The sequence below is a fragment of the Mugil cephalus genome, chromosome 6 (assembly GCF_022458985.1).
Source record: "Mugil cephalus isolate CIBA_MC_2020 chromosome 6, CIBA_Mcephalus_1.1, whole genome shotgun sequence".
Lineage (NCBI taxonomy): Eukaryota > Metazoa > Chordata > Actinopteri > Mugiliformes > Mugilidae > Mugil > Mugil cephalus.
The window spans coordinates 27550722-27573905 of NC_061775.1; the positions used below are offsets into that span (position 1 = coordinate 27550722).

The window sequence follows — 23184 nt, forward strand, 5'->3', positions numbered from 1 at the left end:
GTTTCAGTCTCCACATGGTGAATTTAATTCCAATGTTCACTTTCCTTTTAGGAACGTCTTCCTCTTTTACTAGAACATGTTTTCTTCAACAGCTACTTTCCATCTTTCCTGAAATAGATTCATGTTGTATGAACAGTGCGGAGGATAATGAACATTAGAGCAGATTTCCTATTACATATTAGCATACTGTGTCAATGTTATATAACCTACATTTACAAAACCGACGGCCATCTGTGAGCGCCTGTGGTCCTAGTTTTGCTGTTCACGTTTTGCTTCCAGATGTAATCTGTCTGTTGGTGGTTGTTCTTTAATGATGGCTTGGTCCATTCATCCATGTCATTAGATTTGGAGCAGCTCTTTATCTGAGACCAGCATAAATGATAAGGAACTCTTTTATGGATTCACGGCGCTCTGGTTTGCAACTCTGATTCACCTTTTCTCCGTGGTATAGGCTGTATGTTGCGGAATCCAGCACCATCTGGCATGCTTAAGCTTCAATTGAGGAATTTATTTGTTTTGAACTTAAAGAATTTAAACTGGTGACCCTAACATAACCTGCGTTTTGTTCCGATTAAGGCAAAGTTGTAACAGGCCCTCAACCTGAATTGATTTTGTCGTAATATTGTAGAAATAATGAAATAGCAGGTGGCACGTCAGCAGAAAGTGTAGTCTCTGGTATTTATTGCATGTAATAGTGTTCTGTTCGGTTAAATCAGGCATCTATGAAGAGAGTTAGGGTTAGGGTTAGGGTTAAACTCCTCCAGAGACACAATCAAGTAGACTTAATAGTTATGAGATGTTATATCTTGAGACCAACCTCTAACTGGATCCAGCTTGGATTATTAGTTCCAGAGCAGACAATCGAACCAACCTGTGGGATAAATGCTCCTGGTTTCATATCATTAGTGTTTTACTTCAGCCTGCTGCTTGTATGTTCAGTAACAATGAGAATTTAGTTTGAAAAATGGAAATAGGGCCACAGAACGGAGACAAAAACACTTCCAGTCTGCAGCTCCACCATGAATATTATCCCTCTGTTGTGCCATTGTTAACTAACCAGAGGGTCAGCAGGGTCACTACCTCTTTGAATTCATCCCACTATGGCGCAGACAGATCTGATGGTTTCTGATATCAGACATCTTTGTTGTCTGATCCAAACAAACGGCTCCATTTGGAACCTCCGCCTTTTCCATCATGGATTAAAAATAGTCGTCCTTAATTTGCCGTGTGATGCCTCTTTGGCAAATGCCCGTAAAAACCTTATTCATCTGTGTCCGTATTATCTTCGTCTGGTACTTCACAGCTGTAAATAATGAGCCTGGTGGCTTCAAAGAAATCATGTGCGTTTCCTCTGAACAATTGTGCCATTTTTCTGTTGGCGTGGGAAAGACGGGCAGTCGTGTCTCAGGGAAATGTGTCTTAGACAAGCCGTTTCTGTCACCACCGCCTCCCTCTCTCCGCTCTTTGAAGTCGTAACTAACACATGACTGGCCAACACATTGTTTGGGTTCACACATACAGTATCAGCTTTATTCAGAATCCAAAGGGTTTGCAGAAGTACCGTCATCGTCTGACATGCAGTGGTTGAACAAAGCCCCTCTTTTACAGGCCGAACATGGTTTAACTCTAGTCAAAATATCACGTTGCTTCCTCACTGAACGGGGTTGTCTGGCTAGAGAAACTGACCTTGTTGTGTTGTGAGTCCCGTCTGATAGCAGCCTTTAGCAGCGGTTAGCATCACAGGGTGAAGGCTGTTGGTTCTAAACAGCTGGGGTCTTTGTATTGGGAGCTTCCATGTTGTCTGCTGTGCTTCCTCTGACACATGACTTTTACCATTACAGTCAAATCTTACTCAACGCTATGAACGCTAATTAATGACGGAATGAAGTAAAACAATCATGTGGATGTTACTTAGACATGCAGCACCCATCTACACCCACCTGATGCAGCCATCCCCAGCAGGATGCAGCCTGACACAGACACACGCACAAAAAACTGAAGAACATCACTAGGTGTTGACCTGGCCTCCAGATTCTCTAGATCCCAAACAGATCAAGTATCTGTGGGATGATCTAAAGAGCCATTCTGTTGCCAGGCAACACAGGACACCACCAATCACAACTGCTTTGGAGGCACAAGGGAGACCTACCCAACATTAGGAAGGTGGTCATAATGTTATGCCTGATCAGTGCATCCTGTTGAACTCTCTGAAGAAGTAATCCACTTGCTGCAGCACTTGATTCTTCTTGTAGCTGTAAGTGCAGCTTAATGTAACTTAGATGAGTGTATCTGCCTTATTATCAACTTTCCCTTCTGGATCATTAACAGGTGAACAGCTGGTTGATTTTAAAATGTCACATAAACAAAAGGGAAGGAGCTTGTATTTAATTTCCCTACTGAAAATTACATTTTCGCATGCAGTAAAGCATCATAATTAGATACTATTGCTATCTTTTGTTGTGCCAGAAGCACTCGCTAATATATAACAGCGTTGCCACTGTTGCTATTATCACCAGCACAAATCCCAACCTAATAAAGAAGAGCTCTCTCAAATTAAGAAATTACAATCTGGTCCTCAGGAATCAAATTGTTTTACGCTCTAATACCCCTCCAACTACACACACACACACATGTGCGTATACATACAAGAAAAAGGGTATTAATGTGTTTTCACGAGCTGGGGTCCCATTGCAGCACCAAATTTGCCCCGTCTGGGTGTTGGGATGATCGAATCCCCCAGACAAATCACTGCATGATAACACAAGCCTCATCGCCGCCGTGTGAAGAGGTCATCCATTGATATTAATGGCCTGGTGGTTTACTGGCCTGTGGTGATTGGTTAAGTTTATTCAGGCATCAGTTAGAGAAGCAAATCAATGGGATTTAACAGCCTCTCTGACTCCAGAGGGTCTGTGCATATGGTGCAGAGGGCGGGTGGAGGAGGAGGAGGAGGAGGAGGAGGTTGCGATGAGGAAGATGAAGGCGGATGGAGAAGTGACAGACAAGAAAGCAAAAAGAAGAGCAGCTGGGACCTGGTGTAGGAAGATAAAAGATAAAAAGCAACCGGGAGAAAGGTCAAGAGGGAGGAAGTAGATGAAGGAAAGCTGTGGGGGGGGGGGGGGGGGGGGGGTTAAGAGCGTAAACGGGGAAGGACAAGTGGAGGCAGCGTGGTGGAGGAAGGTTGAGGTGAAAGATGGAGGACGACAAAACCGTCCTGTGGCGTCGTGTGCTTTGTCCTTTGCCTAATCTGCCGGAGCGGCGGCGTAGACGCACAGAGCCTCGCTATCAGTTGTTTGGTCTAGAGTTGTGCAGATTTGTAAACTCTCTCCGGGGATCGGACATCTCAGCATCTTTGTTATCAGCGCGCTGACTCACGGTGTTTCTCGTTTCCCAGAAACAACTGACCATGAGACGTGAGACCAATCACATCACCGCTGACCCTGTCTCACACTCCCTCTGCTGATAAAGAGTTTGGGACCAATGCTATTACATCATCACAGAGTACATTAGGCTGATGGTTTCTTGGCATGCTAGCTGTTAGCACCGCCATTAGCATCTGCTCTGGAGTCTCTGTTGAATTCTTTTCTTTTCAAAAACCAGCTGATAAGGACACAACGAAGCCTCCAAGGCTCTGACCACCAACCAACAATCAGTTCTCAAATTGGTGCATTTATTCCGTCAGTGGTGTTGAGCTTAGAGAACATTATCTACTTACAAATTAACCAAACTCTACTTGGATTTAAGAAAATGTACTTTGCTAGGGTTAAGTTTCTGTTTATTGTACATTCAAAGCTCAACTCAGCATGTGTCTTGTTAGAATATGAATTATGTTGTGTGGCAAGGGCAAAAGTCAGCCAGATGGTGGCGCTACAGAAAAAGGCTAGAGGGTGACCAGAATTATTAGCAATGGTCTAATGTGCAGGATGTGTATCAATATATATATAGTCGTTGCATGAGTCTTATAAAATCTAAAAGTGATGAGAGATTTCTTAGAGCTTCCTGACCCACACAACACCATAACACTTCTCTCCTTCTGTTTCTCGTCCTCTTAGATCCGGTCTCGGTGGATTTGGATCACTACGACGTGGTTTCCCTGACCGATGCTCTCAGAGGTTTCCTGCAGGATCTTCCCGCCCCCATCATCCCTGCCACCGTCTACAGCGAGCTGGTCTACACTGCTCAAGGTACAGCGACCCTCAGCACACAACAGGTGGACAAAAACACGTCAGTTAGCGAAAATGACTAAATTATATAAAGTATTTTATCACATGTCGTAATTAGCAATGCAGAGGGTTAACGGGCTATGAAGACGCCCCAAAGTCATTCACCAAGGTACAGGTTTATGAGGTAGAAAAACCCCACGTGATCTGATATCCTGCACTCACATGAGATGTATCATTTTAAAACTCCACCAGATGTCAAACCAGGCTGCAGGGATTTACTTCTGTTGAGCCACAGCAGCAGCAGCATTAGCAACATCCAACGCACAGAGAGTCTAATATCCCACTATTAATCCAGATATGACAGTACTCTGAATTTGATACTCGTCTTACTCCACTTGGACTTTGGACTGTTTGGACTTTTATATGTGCACCAATACAACAATGGCTGCTGTCATCACTGAGTGTCATTGTTATCAGATGGGGGGGGGGGGGGGGGGTTTGGTCTGGTCCAGGTGGGTGCTACATGTCTAAGTAACATCCACACCAATGAATGCCAGCTCCAAAAGTTTCAGAGCAGAACATTAAATCGTCACAAGATGGTTTAAATATTATTCACTTCTTCCTGTCAGTGGTCTTAATGTTGTGGCTGATCACTGCATATAGCCTGGTGTTGCTTTTATTCTTCATCCATCACTGCAACTGACCCGATCGGCCCGGTAGATCTTTAAGGTCATGGGTGGATTGTCCATGTCTAGGGACAGACTTAAGATTTAGTCTTGAATAAGACAGTGAAACGTGAATAAGAATAAAAAAATCGCACGCTACCAACTTGATTATGAACCACATAAAAACAACGTCCCTGTTGCTTTAAGCATCATTTCCGTGTCTGAGGTCGTTTGGTGTGGGCTGAGGCCTGCGGCTGCATCCTCCGTCATGTGCTCCCTGTTCCCTCCACTCTCACGCTCTGCAGGGTGAAACCGTGGAGCTCAAACGGAGCTCATGGTGTTTTCATGCTCCTGTCACTCGACATAAGCGCTGACACTTGTCACCCCTGACAGAGCTCTGCCACATCTGGACCTAAGGACGACGAGGGCTGTAACCTCTCGTCAGCGTCAAAATTCCTGCTAATGTACTGGCTTCTTGAGGATTCGACGAAAACACGACTCTGAAGCTGAAACGTAGCCCAGAACAAGCCTCTCTGTCTCTCCATGCTTCTCATGTTCTGTTATAGCTGACCCCCCGGCTCACCCTTTCACCTGCCGCCCACCTCGCCCAGCATACCCTCCTCTCTCCGGCTTTTAGGGACTCCTCGCTCCTATTTATTTTTCATAAGCCCTCCCTTGATATCCTGCGTTTCGTGCTGTGTGTGGGCAGTGTGCGTGCTGGTGTGTGGAAATAAAAGTCAAAGGCAGACGAACACATGAGCAAGGATGTGTGTATTAACTCTCTCTTTTTATTTTATTTATTTATTTTTTTTTGGACCAGAGGTATCAGGAAATTCACACCAGTGTACCTTCAACCTCCTCCTAAAATATGACTCCTCTACACGATTTCCAACTGCAAACCCCCTGAATTATGTAAGAACTTCGCCGTCTCTCGGTCCTCGTCCTGTTAAGTGATGAAAGCCACTTTTTCTTTAAAAAAAAAAAAAAATGTTTACTTATTCATGGAAGCATTTTAGGGCAGGCTAAACAACTCTGAGAGGGTGCATCGGGTCCTTTCTGGAGCCTGTCTGAGGATAATCCCGTTGGAAGTGAAAGACATATTTAGGAACCTCGAACAGCAACAAGTCTTTTTTTATTTTTATCTGTGAAGTCAAAGTGGCTGAGATTGTACAGTATTAATACCTGGGGATCCCTGAAGAACAAAGTATTTGCTTGCTGTCCCAGCCTGGTGCCTTAGACTCCAACATATCAGAGATTCATGCGGATCTATTTATTTTCCATATAATCCATAAGAAACTGATTCACAAACCCAAGATGCTGATGTGGACGATAGCGATGTATATTCAGTTTGTTTTTCCAACCAGGTCTGAATCCCAGACTTCTTAGAAACGCTGAACTAAATCAAAAATTTTTAATAGAAGCGGATTGTTTGAAATGTAGTTCCTTTTCAGTTGAAACCCAGGCATTGGTGAACTTTTCTCTCATTATAGTAGCTGTTTTAGCTATTTTAGTGTTTCAATTGGTGGTTAAAAGAAAAGTTTCAAATTAAAAATGCAGTAACATTCAATATTTTTCATAGAGTCCAGAGATTTTTAGGACCACAGACTTTTGAAAACTTTTGGTCAGGGATAGATTTTTAATGGTTTCTGACGTGGACCAGGCTGAAACATGAGACATTTTACAAACCTCCACAACAAACATGAAGGTGACGGGAAAGAAAAACTCACTTTTCACATTAGAAATACTCAACAGCTGATGTGTGGAAGAGTTTAACTCATTCATTCATCCACTGATAGAAATGATCACCTGTATAAGTGGCGTCTGTTCATTAGTGATGAGCCTGTTAAAAGATTCTGGCCTTGGAGCTGGAGTTGAAGTTACTAACTAAAGAAGAAACGCATCTAAATTAGAATTAATTCTGGATCATGTCTCCAAGTCTCCAACCATGTGTTCCTGGTTCTGGTCCAGTGGTAGATAGAGATCTATCAGAGACAGCAGCTGATACAATATTCTACTGACCACATGGTGGCGCTGCTGCTGACTTACACACACACACACACTGAGATCAGATCTCAATTCTTGGCTGGGGACGCGTGTGAAGACACAGGAACTTAAAGACAGACAGATGGATGTTAATGTCAGGTCTTAGTGCGGGAACTTCCCGACCCGAGTCCAAACAAATAAAGTTTTTCTTATTTCTGAAATAATTCTTCTGGACAAAGATTTGTTTGGGTGTGGATGAAGCTCCTCACCTGTCTTCTGGCTGTTCTTCTCTCCAGGACACAAGTCATTTCTTCATCTGATCCATGGTTTCATTTTTTCTTTTCTTTTCTTTTTTTTTTTTTCAAGTGGCACCATGTTTGGGAAATCCCCTCGCACTGTTAGAAATAAAAATAAAATGTTTGGAAGTGGGAAGGGATTTTTCAAAAACCCATGTGAACCCTACACGCCCACCAGTGGGACACTTTGGTTTCACCTCCTCCAAAAAGGGAATAGATACGTTTTTAAAGGCTAATTTCTATCTAAAAATGGACGTGTGTGAATTCAGAGTCTGTTTAACCCTTAATTTAGACCAGACACTTTCCTGTTTTAGAGCTGTCTTCATTCTCTTCTTGTTTTTGTAACAGAATAATTATACTTGTTGTCTTTGTAATCCTCCTCTCTTCTCCTGACCACAACAAACCTTTTTGTCATGTGCCATTTTTCAGTTTTATCACTTTTCTATTTTTATTTCCAAAGAAGGACACGATAATTATGATGCGTATGCGTCATGTATGAACAGCTTCTCAGACAGTTTCAATTCCTAGATGAGATGCTGTTTGTGATTTTGAAATTCTTTAAAGGACCACTGTTACTGCCTCCTTCATTCTTTCCTCTTCTGACTTTGGTCTGAGTCACTTATCTTAATGCTTTAATCAGAGGCCTTCTCCGCGTCCCACCCTCTGCTCTTTATTCATTCCTTTTCTTTAAGCCTCCCCAAGAGCCTATTTTTCATCCTTTGCTGTCTTTACACATTCATTATTTTTTTTTTTTTTTGCGAGAGTTAGTTAACCTTAATGGTCTCAGAGAGGTCATTGTCTGTGAGGATAAAGGCCAGCTGGCCGACTCTGATTGACCACTGTCCATCTGGACCCGAGGAAGCCTTAGACAACATTTCTTCATTAGCCGCTGTGTGTAATAGTCAAAAGTATGCGGACAGAAAAGCAAGTGCAGCTGTCACAGCCTCTGCTCTTTTTTAGTTTTTAGTCTTTACAACTGATTTTTGGATGCCAGCTGCTCAGATTGGCTCCTAAAGACCAACGTCCTGATTAGGCCCATCTTGGGCTTGGGATGGGATTTAAGATGCTGCTCTTTTTTCTTTCTTTTTTTTTTGCATGTTCTTCCACATCAAACTGGGGAATCCAATTACCTAATGGAGCTGCCTTTGCATAGGCTGAGAAAGAAAATGATGCGTACTCCTCAGAAAGGAGAAGTCAGCATTTTCAGTCGCTTGACATGTCGCCCACCATCCGTTCTTGGCTAGAGAGGGCTCTTGGCGCCACTTGGCATTGTGGCGGCATCTAATCTTTCTTTTTCCCTGCAGATGAGTCAGTACAGTGGTTTTAAGGGGTTTAAATGTCTCAGCGTTGGAGATTTTTAGCTACTTATTATTATTTTGTGTGTCCTCATGTGTCCTCATAATTAGAATCATCAAAATAAGCCTGAAATGAACCAGTAGGAAGTGACATTCTTACCTAATCAGACCTTATCTCATCTCATCTTCAACCGTTTATCCTCACTGGGGTCGAGGGGGTTGCTGGAGTCTATCCCAGCTGTCATCGGGGTACACCCTGATCAGGTCTCCAGTCTATCTCAGGACTAGCACAGAGACAAACAACCATTCACACTCACACTCACACCTAGGCTCAATTTAGAGTCACCAATCAGCCTAACGAGCATGTCTTTGGAGATGGGAGGAAACTGGAGTACCTGGAGAAACCCCACGCAGACACAGGGAGAACCCTAATCAGACCTTTTTAAGGAAAATAAAAAATTCATTCATCTGGATTATCTCCAAAACCGCCCCAAGCTAGAGCCGCAGCTAAATCCCATCCCACTTGTCCAGTTGTCCAGTCTCCCTGAGTCCCACGGGGCCAGATGGGCCAGGCCAAGTTCCCTCTCCAGCCTTGACCTCTATTGACCGGCGGGGTCAACCATCCATCCTAATCCATAATAGCAGACGGAGGAGGACTGTGTGATCAGTACTGGTCAGACAGACAGAGGTGACTTCCCTGACCTCCATCAGGCTGCAGCAGATTGTCAGCCATCTATCACCACCCACCTGCCCACCCAAAAACACACACACAGCCACACAAAGCACACACCTCAAGAGCCCCTGAACTTCCCGAGTCACCGCTTCTCCTGGACAGTGGCCAAAATGACACCAAACATTACATTCACAAGCATTTTTAATCATTATTTTAGGAGTTATAGTTATTTCTATGTACTGATTGCCTGAATACTGGATACGCTGGATAAAATCCTTCGTATTTGAGACCCTGGTTGTCTGAGATTCACATACAGTTCGGCCTCGGTGGGACATATGTTTTAGACATTTTACTGGAGAATACAGTATTTTTGAGGAATTCTCTCTTATCTGTGAACATCATAGCTCCTGACTTGCATACTGCCTCTCTGGCACACTACTCCCCTCCAGCCCCAACCGCGAGCTTACGAACATCAAGTCTAATGGTTTGGCATTTACATCGTTGATTACTTGTAGATTAATTCTCTCTAGCTGGAAGTCAAGCGAAGCCCTCATTGTTTCTATGGTGGGTAAAGGAGGTACTCTCTCTTGTACATTTGGAATAATCTCTTACCTTGACCTGGAGCCCTAATGTAGATTCTATGCAAGGTTTCCTCTTCCATTGAGAGCTTGAAATTTGGAGCACTGGTGAGTGTTTTGGTGTATTTTAGTGGTGTTGGTTGCTGAGTTGTAAGGGTGGGTTGGTGAGTCAGGGGTGAGACGGTGTTCACTGTTGCTTGGTTTGATGTTCTCTGCACAATAAGTTGGAAAGAGATTTAAAAAGAAAAAAAGACAAGAAATTATGTTCTTTAAATGATGGCAATGAATCACGTTTATGGTCAAATTCACTTGATTTATCACGGCCGAGCGTTTCTTTAATTTTTTTAACGTGACACATTATCAGTGATTTATACAGAAGCATTAGTTACAGTCCTGTATTCTGCATTTTAATCAGAGATGCACGAGCTGTGCTCTATGTATTAACATTTAGACATTCAGAACTTTTAAACTGTAGTACTTGAATTGAGGACGATATACGCGTCAAATACACAGATTCACGCTGATGGTTATTAGACAAAGCCACTTGACTCCTCCCACTGAAACCTCTTGACCCCTTCTCTGTGTCTCTGTGACCTTTGCCCTGCAGACTCCAGCCCCCAAACACACATGGTAACACACAGGAAGACGGATCCGTCTGGTGGATGGTTAAAGGTCTTACACATACAGTACGGTGCACACAAGTCATTTAGTAGATTTTATTTGTGAATCAATTTAACTCTAAATGAGGCCATTTGCCTTTAAAGCACCACCAGTTCGTCTTTTGTTTTAGAGACACCTCAGTGTCTTCTGTCTCGTGGTGTAATTGATTTAGAGATCTGGTGAAGTTCAGACCATGTGTAGAGTCACTTGTTGTTCTTCTAGTCGGTGGAGATAGCTCCAGGACTCCGGCTGGACGTTAGTGCTGAGCGAATTCATATGTTTTCCCAACGGAGTTTGAACAGTCTACAATATTTGCACAATGTCAGACTTCACACAGCTAGACATGCAAACTGAAAATGTCTTCTTTCCCCCACCTTTAACTGAAAACATCCTCTACCTGTCCTTCTCCATACCTTACCATGGACCGACCTCCGTCTATTGGTGCCAGGTAAACCATGGAAGTCTTCAGGGTTATGGCTTATGGTTTTATTAGCCTAATTAAAATATAATATTGAATTAAAGGGTGTGGGTTTTTATTCTTTTGAATGTCAGTGGGATTAGTGGAAGCCCTGAGCTGCTTCCTCCTTCTCTTTAGTTCTCTGCCAAACATGCACTCAGTTGTTCTGTGAGTTCCTTCCTCTCTCTGTGTAAAGCTCTTCGCTGTTGGGATTGATTTGAACACTTTCAGTTTCTTTTTATTTTAGTCAATTCATATCAGCCTTACACCCTCGATACACACAACACGGGTTAATGGATGGACCAGAGTCCCATTTAGATGTTTCCTCAGTTTTTAGACGGATGGGGAGTTGGGTCTTAAATATGAACATCTGTGACTGTTACTCATCAGCTTTATATTTTGATAAACCATGTCCTGAATCACAAACAAAGAGAACCTGAGAACAATGTTCAATCACTTTTTTTTTTAAATCCAATAAGTTGGTTTTCTTATGTTTTCATAATACCAGCCCATAGATGACAAATATATTCATGGCTTTGGAGGATGCAGTGACGGATGGTCATGTATTCTCACTGGTGACATGTTTCCTGTGGGATTCAAGCAGGATGGGAGTCTCTATTCACCGTGTGATTGGGATGGGACAGTAAAAAGTCTGTGCAATAAATGTAACTCCGGCTGAAACGTGAAGTTCTAAAATGAATTCTATTTTAACCATACCTCTAGTTGCTTATTGACCGTAACTATGTATGTTGTTTTAGCTGATTAACCTTCACTGGAGCTTCAGTTGTTTCCATTGAACATCCAAAGGAGAATTCCTCACCAGATGCCCGAACCACCTAAATTGGTGCCTTTCAACATGAAGAAGCGGGGGCATTACATACTTAGACTGGCCTGGCAACTAGAATGTGTTGGTAGGGAGAGAGGCATCTGGAATAACTTGGCCTGCACCAACAATGCTTTTTAACTTCAGCCAATTCATATCAGGCTTACCACACCTGCATGGATGGATGGATGGATGGATGGATGGATGGATGGATGGATGGATGAACCAGTTTCTTCTGCAAAGATTAACTCACTTTTTATCCAAACAGAAAAAAAAAATATTGGCATTTCATAAAACCAACCCTTCTTTTACTTTCTGGTTTTCTGTTTTAGGTGTGGTTGTGGTGTTGTTTTCATTAAGGTCAATCATTCACGTGTCTGAACCTTAATTTACCTCATAGTTTAATCTCTGTGGCCTATTATTATACTCAGATAAGGACAAAATATCTCTATATGGATGTATTTTATGGATGTATTAGTGGATAATAAGACATTTAATGGAGTGCATCAGAATCTCTTTATTGGCCAAATGTGTGGTCATTTAAATAAAAGTTAACTTAGCCAGAAAAAATAAAAAAACAATATATACAATTTAGAGAAATAAAAACTGGAAATATACAGTGATGCAACGACCGGAATAATTACAGGCAAGACGTGGTTGCTGCCACATAAGTCAGATTTAAGTAAAATACTACACAGTAGTCACACTGATGTAATGCACTGAGCCGTAATGGTGTAACACAGGCCCAGCAATTTATCTTGCAGGAACAAGTTGTGATTTTAAATCAGGCATATGCAGTAAAATCCAGAGGAAGAGATCAGTTCCAAATAAAAAACCTGTGAGCAGACAGATAGACCCAGATGGAGATAAATGGACGCGTTTGGTGGATTCTTGTGCAGAATCATTAGTCTGTTGTTCAGTGGCAGATCTGCGCTCTCCTGCAGAGTCTTCGCCGTCATAAACCCGGCACACAGCAGGTTCAGGCACAGATGTTTTCTTGTTTGCAGCTTGTTTGCCACGGTGAAGGGCCTGTGGTGAGGAACGCCCGTCAATACGTCTGGTCCTCCTCAAACACCGCCCATTGTCTGAACCCTGGCTAATACAAGAAAGAGAATCGGTATTATCCCCTGCGCTGCCTCCCGCTGTGTCACTTTTACAGCCAACCCGTGGACGAAGGCCCTGTGATTTTCTCCATAGTGTGTGTGGAGCTCTCTGGCTAGCAGCTGGCTGCTGGACCAGGTCTGAATTCAAATCACAATGTCCCTGCCAAGGCCTTACATCTCCTCAAAGCCAGCATGCAGTTGGCTACATGCTCGGATGGATATTGATGGAAGAGCCTCTCGCCGGGCGGCGCAGCAGGGACGTCTGCTCTGTGTTCAGAGCGGACGAGCGAAAAGGCTGAAATGTTTTTTAATGTGATAGATGTTTATGCATGTGGTATCCAGGGTGTCTGCTCAGCTGTCCTGCAGGCTCATGATGCACAGATGCAAGCTCTTTCATCTCACTTAGTCTGATTACCAGTTGCGTTGTAAAGCAGCAGGTTTTCTTTGCTACTGTGAAACACTTGATCTGAACGTAATGTAAGGCTGGAACCAAGAAGACGCTGTGAGCCAGACTCCAGCGACTCCAAAGCTGACGCTTATCTGAGATGAAATCTTAGAGATGAGTCCATCTGCCTGTCCTGTCTTAACATTCTGGTCATTAAAAGTTAGTGTGAAGTTCCTTTCTGGACAAAACTTCTTAGCAGAGTAGACGTGAGGTTACCCAAGTTACTTTTACCTTTTCACCTTTCAATCTACATTTATTTATACATTTATCATTTATTTATGGCCTAAGTGCACCAGTAGTCTGGCGCAGTGGGACTCTGTAACCTCTCCTGTTGATTCAAAACTGCACTTAAACTACATTACCCAGGGGGCACTGTGTGTCGCTCACCTCCTCCTCTGTGCACCGAACAACTACTTTGGATAAATGGGGAAAGGCAGAACAACAGGAGCACAGCAGTAACGTTGCTCTGACATATTCGTGGCCTCTTAATTCGTCTGTTGAATAAATGTATGTTGACAAAATCAGCATTATTTTCTTGGGCCCGTGTTGTATGTATTTTCTTTATTCACTTTTGCATTTCAGATTCTTACAAAGCTCTGCTGTCAAATTCAGCACCTCCAGCCATGGATTACAGTTCCTCTAATGATAACGCATTTAGCGCTGAAGTGAACTTTTATGCAAAACATGAATGCACATCTACTGCCACAGGCCTCTCTGGGATTTACATTGTAATTGTCTACGTATCTATAGATAGATCTGTGCTCATATTTGCATTATTTCTCCTTATGTTTTTAGTGAAATTGTGCTCAGGAAAATGTATTTGTTCCAGCGCCAACAATAAGCTAGAAGGTTTTCTATACAATGAAACAATCAGTGATGGCTGAAAATACATGACTGGAATGTGTCTTTATGCTGTGTCGACATCAGCCTCATCCCATGTACATAAAACCGAATACATTCAGTTTTCTGTGGGCAGGAGCTCATCCCGTACAAAGGGCCACATCAGAGAGATTTACATCCTCAGCCACACCACACCACATCACAGCGTCATGAAAGTATTGTTGCGTTTGGTCTAAATAACCTCTCTGCTATTGTCCCGTAGAGAGTCAGAGTGTGGAGGAGTGCGGCGAGAGGATGAAGAGGATCTTGGAGTCTCCCAGCGTCCCTCAGGCCAACCACCAGCTCCTGGTCCACCTCAGCAGACACCTGGACCGGGTCAGCCAGCACACCCAGGCCAGCCCCCGGCTCCTGGGACAGGCCTTCGCCGACGTGATCTTCAAGCAGTCTCTTGTCAGGTATTTATTTAAGCATTAGCTGAGAGCAGCTTGCTCACATACATCGGGCTTAATATGTAAAAAAAAAAAAACACAACCTTATGTACAAGCTGCTCCAACCTTAAAGCTTTGACACACAGTATGGAATCCATTAATTCATCCAGGTGAAGGTCACGTGATGTTTCTAGATGATAGATGATGATCCAGAGATGCCCACACAGGAAAAGCCCAACAAAGCATTTAACCATTTGTTTTTCAGATAATTCAACATGTTGTTTAAAGGAAGTAGTCCTTTAGCTTGGTGTAGACACAATTCTCCAGACCAGTAGGAACAATAGTTGATTGAAATATGATGGAAACATGGAGTTCCCCGAATTCGAATTCGGAAACTTGGGTCACCATGGACGGTAGCCTGGTGTAGCCAGAATCATAAGTATTAATCTAAATAAAAATCGTCATTTGGATTCCATCATGGGGTGTGTTTTGGCTCAAATATTCCCTTAGCGCCCAATTAAGTATTCCTCCAACCAATCAGAACATAATCATTTCCCAATGCAGAGACTCCAGACCAACGTCCTGTGTGGCTTCCAGGCCTGGAAACTTTAAAACTAGTATGTGTAAGCAATAAACTGATGGAAATCTCAGTTAGAAACAACATTGTCACTGTCTCGCTTCACTTATTGGATTACTTTCTAAGTAGCTCGAGCTGAAAATGAACCATTTACCTTGAAACACTCAGACGACCAAGTGCCTTTGGCTCTTGACAATATCATCGATTGTTTATCTTTGATGAGAAAGTGAAAATTCAGTTCGTGTTCCTGGTAACTGTAGCTGGGGATGTCCAGACTCAATTATCAGCAGACTGGAACTAACAGTTTCCTCTTTTAACTTTGATAAGTAGCCTCAGTACAAGAGACCTAACTCGCCTCCATGTTTTCATCCTGGAAGAAACCGCATGCAACTGATGGAGGAAGCTCCACCTCAGCTCTGTGGTGTTCTTCACCAAACCATGATAGATGATTTCGGGTTCACCATGTTGTGTGCTGTTGCTTATTTTGTGGCGTTCTCATTTACTGTATTTACTGGAATTCACGTGGACTTTGCGTGTGCTGTTGATAATTACAGCATCTAAACAAAGACCCAAGCAGAGCCTCGACTCATGTCAATAGAGGGCGTGTGCGTGACGTCACAGGAAGTGGAAGTCTCCGTGGTTACGGCCACTGAATGGAAAAAAAGGGGCAGATGAGCATTGGAGATTAGCAGCATTAGTTTGAATCATACACAGAAAATTGAGAAGAGTTGAATTCTCGGTGTTAAACTAGACATAAACTAGTTGAGTTAATCCATTATAATGAACTCTCAGTCGATAAATAGTTGTTGTCAAAACCGAGTGTAAAAAGGGGAAGTGCCACCAAATCAAACCTCTAGGTGTAAATGTTTAAATATTAACACCGAACTTCTTACTCTAAACTCTGATCCCGTATTAAACGAAGTCATTTTGCAGCCACGGAAACTTTACTCGTCGCGCTGTTACTAACCAGCCGAACACCTGCTTAATGAGCTAGCGGTTAGCATAGTTAGCATGGTTAGCATGCATGCCTGGCCTCACTGGAACATAGAAAGAGAGTAACGGCAGTAAACGGTACGTTTGGCTTGACGTTTTTGTCTGAGTGAGACGAGTCATGCACTTTGTAACCATAGATATAAAACGTGATAAGACGATGCTAATGGTTCGGAGTTGCTAGCTAGCTAGCGTGCTAAAATGGTGCTAACGCTACATACATACATTGTGCCTTACTGTTGCATGTTCTAATATTTGTGCTGCAAGTTTGAAAAGTGTTAAGTGTTAAAAAAATTTGCCTAAATACTGTTAGACACTGTTAAATTTAACTACAAGAAGAGTCAAATTTACACTAACTTAGTGTAAAGGTACCAACACTCGAAAAAGGGTTAAATTAACACTCATATAGACCCATATAGACACTTTAAAAGTGTTAAGAGTAACTCTTGATTTTACTGTGTAGACTTTAATAGTGTCTAAAGTTTAAAACTAAATAAAATAAATGGGGAAGAGCTGATTTAAAAAGCAGTCAGAAATATATTTTTACAGGCTCCTGAAAGCCAAAGAAAAGGAAATGGATCGCTGCATCAGGAAAAAACAACTAGAATCAAGGCACAGGGACCTGATGTTATGGTTCACATTTAATGTCAGGTAATATAAATTTATGCTGTATTTTTTTTGATTAAGTCATACCTTAAGTTACGTATTGTATGGCTAACGTTACTTCTCAGTAAAGCTCTTAGCGTTAGCATCTTTTATTTATCCTTATTTATCATAACTGAAATGAACTAAAACTAACTGAAACTGAGGCTAATCCACTTTTTTAAATAAAAAAGTACGAAGCTGGTACAAAGCTATTGGGTCATACTTAAATATCAGTATAGTATTTCCTGGTATTGAAATCAGGTCCATATAAATACTAGGAGAACTGATTTGTGATTTGATCTGATAATCCACATTTTCCCAGGTCTCTCTGTATTTACTGATACATTTCACCGTGTGTTTTTGCTGCTCAGGATGTCAATGAATACCCTCTATTCCCAGTGTTTTGTTTCCTGTCTTCGTTTGACATTCGCCATAGCAGCAGTGATAAAAGTCACATCTGCAAGATTGAACTAACCACTGTTTATTGCGTCACTGATTCAAGCAACATTCAAGTGTCCTGTAATGAACCGAAGAACTGTGTAAATTTCCACAGCTTTCCTCTCAGAAATGTTTTCCCATGCTGCTTCTCTATGTCCTGGATCCTGGTAGTCAGATGTTGAAGCTGTGAGGTCGTGATGCCATTAAAGAAGTTCAACTTCTGCACAAATTCAAATCAAAACCTTATCAGGTACTTTCCTGACAGCTGTGGGACATTACGTTCGACACACTTTTCTTCTCACATTTGTTGCGTAAAACGTTGAATTTTTTCCAACCTTGGTCACTTCTCTTGGAAAAATCCCACAGCGTTCAGGCGGAGAGGGTTTTCCCTGCTCCGTTCAACATTTATGAATCAGCCAGCTGAATAACTAAACAAACCTTTCTTGGCCGAGTGCGGGGCCTTTTCTGGAACTCCGTCCTCGGATCAACCGCCCCTCATTTCCACAATAAATCCCAAATCAAAATTAAGCACGATTACCTGGAGCCAACTCATATTTTTTCAGTAAAAGATCTGAAATGGGGAAAAAAAACAAAGGAAAAGCATGATACTTGGCTCAGCTGCAACATCAACATCCTGCAGTTAAGGAGCTGGATGTTGAAACGCTGAGTCAATGGCATTAACGAGGCCGAGGGTATTATTTTGCTTCTCTCTACACTCCACAAGCAACTGTTTTTCCAGAATTTACCAAGAAATTTCTCCTTGTGGCATTGTGTATGTGTGTGTGGCGGAGGTGTCGTGGACTTGGGGAGGCAGTCAGTGAGTCAGGAAGCGGGGTTTGTTTGTGTAGCCCGGTCAAGCAGTTCACTTCTGACGTGCACGACGGGCGGATAAAGAGCAGGGCAGCGCTTCATAGCATGCCACGCTATTTGCAGCAGATTTCCACGTTAGCTGTTTGCATGTGTGTGGAAATGTTGATTCATTTTAGATTGTTTCTGGAGTATGCACCCGCAGTCTGTCAGCGTTTAGGCAATCACACACCTCCCATTGTTTGGGCTTTACTGAAACCAATTAAAACAATAACTCTGAGGTCTGGCAACATTCACTATCTCATGTGTCGTACAGAAATCTCCTGAAGCCACCAAGACAAAAATAAATAAGTGTGAATCAAAGCTACTAACGACTATTCAAGATCTCTCCCAAGTCGGATTCTGTTCCTCTTTGAAAAACACATCAATAAGCCACATCAATGCACTTTATTACCACAAACCAAATCCCACATTCACTACACGACCTCCTCCTCCTCCTGCTGTTGCTGCCATCCTGCTGTGCAAACATACATGCTTTCAGGGAATGTGACAAACTCAATATCACTTGTTCAGTGGAGTGTTTTTTTAATTTTGACTTCAATTTACCTGCATGTCTGTGATTTGCCGACAGTGCGGACGTAAACCCAGAGCATCACATCAGGATCTTGGAGGCTCTCATTGCAACTGGAGGTCTTATGGAGATGCAAGCTGCTCCAGGTAGGATCCTTTAAGACGTGCACACAGACTCTCTCAGTGCTTCTTTATTTGCTTATAGAGATGTATACGATCACAATCGAATCTGTCTGCTCTGGCTCTGGCTCTCAACGCACACATACAGATCATTTTCAGATGTTTCTGCTCGGGCAGAAAGTTTTTCACCAGTGTCGACACTGCTTTGCCTTTCCCTTCCCTTCTGTACCACAAACTGCAGCTCTGGTTTATGAAATATGTGGAAAAAAACAAACTCTTTTTGCCCGAGCTGCTGTGATAAATTGGGCACGAAGCATGAAGTAATGGCTTTGACTTTGACTCTGCGTTAGCTGGGTTCATGTGTTCAGAGATTCTGGCAACAAAGGGCTAGTGGCTTTATGATGTTTGTCTTGTATGCATTCCTGTTTTGCTGAGAGCGAGGGCGTGAATGTAAGTGTGTTGCATCTGTTCAGTTTAGTACATGAGCACAATGAGCTGTGCCATGTATGCATTTAAACATGGGAAGTTTCTCTGGCCATGTCCTGTTCATCCTGCAGCTTGCGAACCATTTATAAATCTGCCGAAACCATTTAAACCAATGCTGCTTTGGGAAGTGCCACCTTGCCTCATGTTCAATTGTACGACACCAAAGGATTTGAACTTGATGTCCATGAATTGTCCTAAAATGTGCTCTGCCCTGCAGCTTTGTTTTGAAATTTATGGCACAAACATGTTAGAGGTTGTTGTAAAGAGGAACTTGCACAGGGACGCTTTTACCAGAATGCAAAGTCTTTTGTGTGCGTCTGCAAAAATAAAATGCGGTGGAAAGATCGATCAGGCACCGCGAGGACGAAAGAAAGGTCAGACAGCAGGTGTGCGGCTGATTGCGAGCCAGTCTGCCGGGCCGAGCCGGTGTGCTGAGGTCATTGTCTGTGGTTCAGTGCATGTGTAGGTATAAAATGTCAGCAGGTCAGCGTATGTGTGTGTGCGTCTGGGAGGCTGTAGTGGTTAGTTGTGGGCCACGGTCTTGAGGCCAGGGTCGACATATATGGTCGTGGTCGTGATTATAACGGCTGCTCAGAGGTTACGTTTCCCGGATATAGAGCAGAGGTGTTGATTCAGGGGTGGTGTTGAAAAGGTTGCTGCACTAGAAAGAAGATCAGAGTCAGATTTATGGTTGGAATATGAGGCAAGGACACGGCCTGGGTGAAATCAGCTTCATACTACGTGGCCTAGATAAATAGATGCCTTTATTTTGACTTTACTTTGTCCTTTGAGCATTGTGACCTGCTGTATAAACATCTTCTATACACAATTGTTATCGCTAATAATAAATAACAAGTAATCGATGTGGTGTCCCACAAGGTACCACTTTAGATCCTCTGCTTTTCTTTCCTTTCATGCTTTTTCTTGTTCACATAAGTGGTAAAATAATATTTCCTTTTGCTGTTATATATCCGCTATGCTTTCACTCAACCTAAAATTCCATCAACCTTCTGACTCTAAGATATGTAGATTTTGGCGAATCAGTTCTTGTTCTTGCTCAATCTGTGACTCAAGTTGCTGTTTAATGCAGATTTTCTGATTTGATGTTGATGAAACAACACATCACAAAATTACCATTTGCAAGTGGATCTTTAGAGTTCAACCTGCTCAAGTAAATTACTGCCTTTGTCTTTAAGTAGTTTGGATATTTGAAATCTTTATACTGTGTTTGCAACCATTGGAGCTTCAATCAATCACAAATTATACTCAGTAGTAAATAGGAGTACACTGACAATGTATTTATTTATTTATTTTGGTGGTGGGTGACACACAAAAGGGACTGGATGTTTTTTTTTTTTTGTTTTTTTTAGGTTGATCAATAATTCATGGAATAAACCTCTTCTCCTACAGGGTCAGGGAGATGTAATACACGCATCAGGGGTTTGGTTTGGGCTGAAATGTATGTGTTAAAACATAGTACACAAAAGTACGATTTGAACTCGATTTGATTCTCTGAACAAGCTCAACTTCTCCTCAGGGTGTCCCCAGGTTTGCTTGAGCTTCCTCATTTTCTCAGTGCCATGGCTCGTCATGTTAGGAATTTCTCTTTGTGGTATCTGAAATGTATAAATGGCTGATTATTGTGCATTTTTAAGTGTGCGTTTGTGTGTATGTGCTGGCAGACAAGCTTACATCACACTAACAAAAAGACCAGGAGGGGAGCTTGTGTTGCCTTTGAAGTGTATCTTTTGTAACATCTCTTATACAACGCTCTCACTCGCTCTCTGTGAGGTGTAGAATAAAGCCTCAGAACACTCGTGGAGCTTTGTAATCAGGGGAGTGATGTGGGAAATTGTACTGATGTAACACACTTCAGCAGCTGAACATCTTTTATTCCCCCTGGACCTATGTCTGGATCTGATCTGCATGTAGTCGTATCATAAGTGTAGCTCATCCAGATTCAGTCTGCGGAGGGATCGTTGCTTTAAAAGCAGGTGCTGGTCACATGAAATCAAGTCGAGTCAATCTTATTTGTATATATTCCACTACTATTACAAATTTGACTTGAGGGGCCTTCCAATATGTGTGCCCTCTGCGCTAGGCTCATTGATTCAGATAAGTAAAAGAAACACGAAACAACTGGAAAATGAATGCCATGTGATATGTGTAAACTTAGTTACATACTTAAAAAGAGATAAACTGGAGCGTAGAGGATGAGATTAGTGAACTGACATGTCTGGATAAAGGTCATGTCATGGCATTTCAGGAGATTCCCATACAAAGAAAAGACACGGACATAGATATGGATTTGTCTATACATTAAAAAACAACAACAACAAAAAACAAAACATCTGTGCTTTCCTGGAACTGGCCTCATCATTCCACAAACCAATACCGTCATATAAAAACAGAACAAAAAAACAACCCAAGACACGTACATGTTTATTAAAATATGACCTTTGTAACTATTGTGCTTCTGTTGCCTAAAGCTTCCTTAGGTGGAAAAACATTTCCAGTGATTATGATGCATAGCTTTAAAGTTAAGCAGAAAATATGTGCAGCTAAAAAGTTGGTCCGAACTCTTTCCTTTGGGAACTGATTATGCTCCGGGCCAATCACACCATTTGGGTGAGCTTTATGTGGCGATAGAGAGAATCAGAGCGCCGTCAAGATGAATTGGTGTTGCCACAATCTGCTGAAAGCAGGTCTCATACCACAGTTGGCGTTGGTCTGGTGTAGCCAGACTTAACTTATGAGAATCAGAGTCTGAACAGAGAGACTCTGGGAAAGTGGTCTGGGTTTGCTTGGATGACCTCATTTGGTAGTTTTATGTCATTTCTTTGAGGAAATATTGCAAATCAATGTCTGTGAAGGTTCTCAGTCATCCAGGTCATGGTAATCCAAAAGGCGTTCAATAGAGGCAACTGGACTTGTTCTAGAATTTCTCGAAAAAAATTCGAGAACTTGTAGAATTCCTTTGTACAGTTCTACAATTCTACGAGTCCAGTTGCCTTTTCAATTGCAAATCAGTCCAATTTTTATCCAAGCCTGGCTTCCAGGTTGTGCATCATATGCACTGTCAATTGTTTTCCATCAAAGCAGTAGTTTTAGTACTTGCATTGTTTTTAAAAAGTGTATCTGTCATCGCCTGCCAGATCTTTGCCGAAGCATAATCAGTTCCCAACGGTGCAACTCCAGACTAACATTCACACTGGCTTTGAAACATGTAATGTGTCTTATTTATGAGTTGCAGATTCTGCATTACAGTGTGGACATCTATGGTTACTTATGGTAACCATCCAAGGATTAGTAGCCTCTATGTAGTCTTATCACGAAGACTGGCCTATAATGGCAGCAAAGATGCTCTGCAGGATTGACATTTGGTGTTGATTCACACACTGACTGACTGAATTTGAATTGTTTACCTCAAAATGCTGAACATTAATTCTGGATTCTTTGGTTGCAGTGGTTTTATTTCCAGCACTGGGCAACGCTGACCTGCGTTAACATTGAGATGTCGAGTCACATGCTGGGTCAAGGTGTGTGTGCTCAGCCTGTGTTGGTGTTTCTGCAGCAGGGCAGGGTGACAGCAGCATCCCTGACTGAGCTGCTTCTCTTTGTTTGATGAATGCGAACAGAGAAAGACAGAGAGGGAGGCTGAAACACGGAGGTCAGGTTCATGTGTGAGCATTTTTCTCACCCATTACCTCCCCTGCCACCCCTCCAGACAGCATTAGTGGAGGTCAAGGGTCACCACAGTGCCTGTTGGCTGTATGTTAACCCCTTAACCGAGGTTTGTGGCTGCATGTGTGTGCGTGTGGATGGCCATCGACCTCTCAGGAGAGCTGCCCTCTAAGTCTGTTTTTTAGAAATGGAGTCTACATAGACGACCAGTTCGCCTCCATCTGAGAGCACCGGCTCAAAAATCTCAGCTGAGTGCGGCTCATATCTGCGCTTCCTTTCTTGTCGGGCCGATCTGGCAGCCGGCTCGCGAGAATCAGTACAAGACAAATGAGAGAATTATAAACCTCCAAACACACCCGTTCACATTCCTGCTCTCTCTTTCTCTACTTTTGTTAGGAGCTATTTTCCTTCCCAGGCACGCAGAAAACCCTGCCCGCAGCTTGGCAATAATACAACAT

The 23184-nt window shown here is 42.5% G+C and overlaps 1 protein-coding gene across 1 annotated transcript in view; it reads left to right on the forward strand.

The window, feature by feature from the left end:
* The window catches only part of pik3r3b (phosphoinositide-3-kinase, regulatory subunit 3b (gamma)), a 207090-nt gene that overhangs the window by 92349 nt on the left and 91557 nt on the right, over nt 1–23184 (forward strand). Inside the window, exons 5-7 of the mRNA XM_047587078.1 lie at nt 4053–4184; nt 14244–14436; nt 18498–18583. Coding sequence (XP_047443034.1) covers nt 4053–4184; nt 14244–14436; nt 18498–18583 — 411 coding nt within the window. The remainder of the gene's footprint in view (nt 1–4052; nt 4185–14243; nt 14437–18497; nt 18584–23184) is intronic.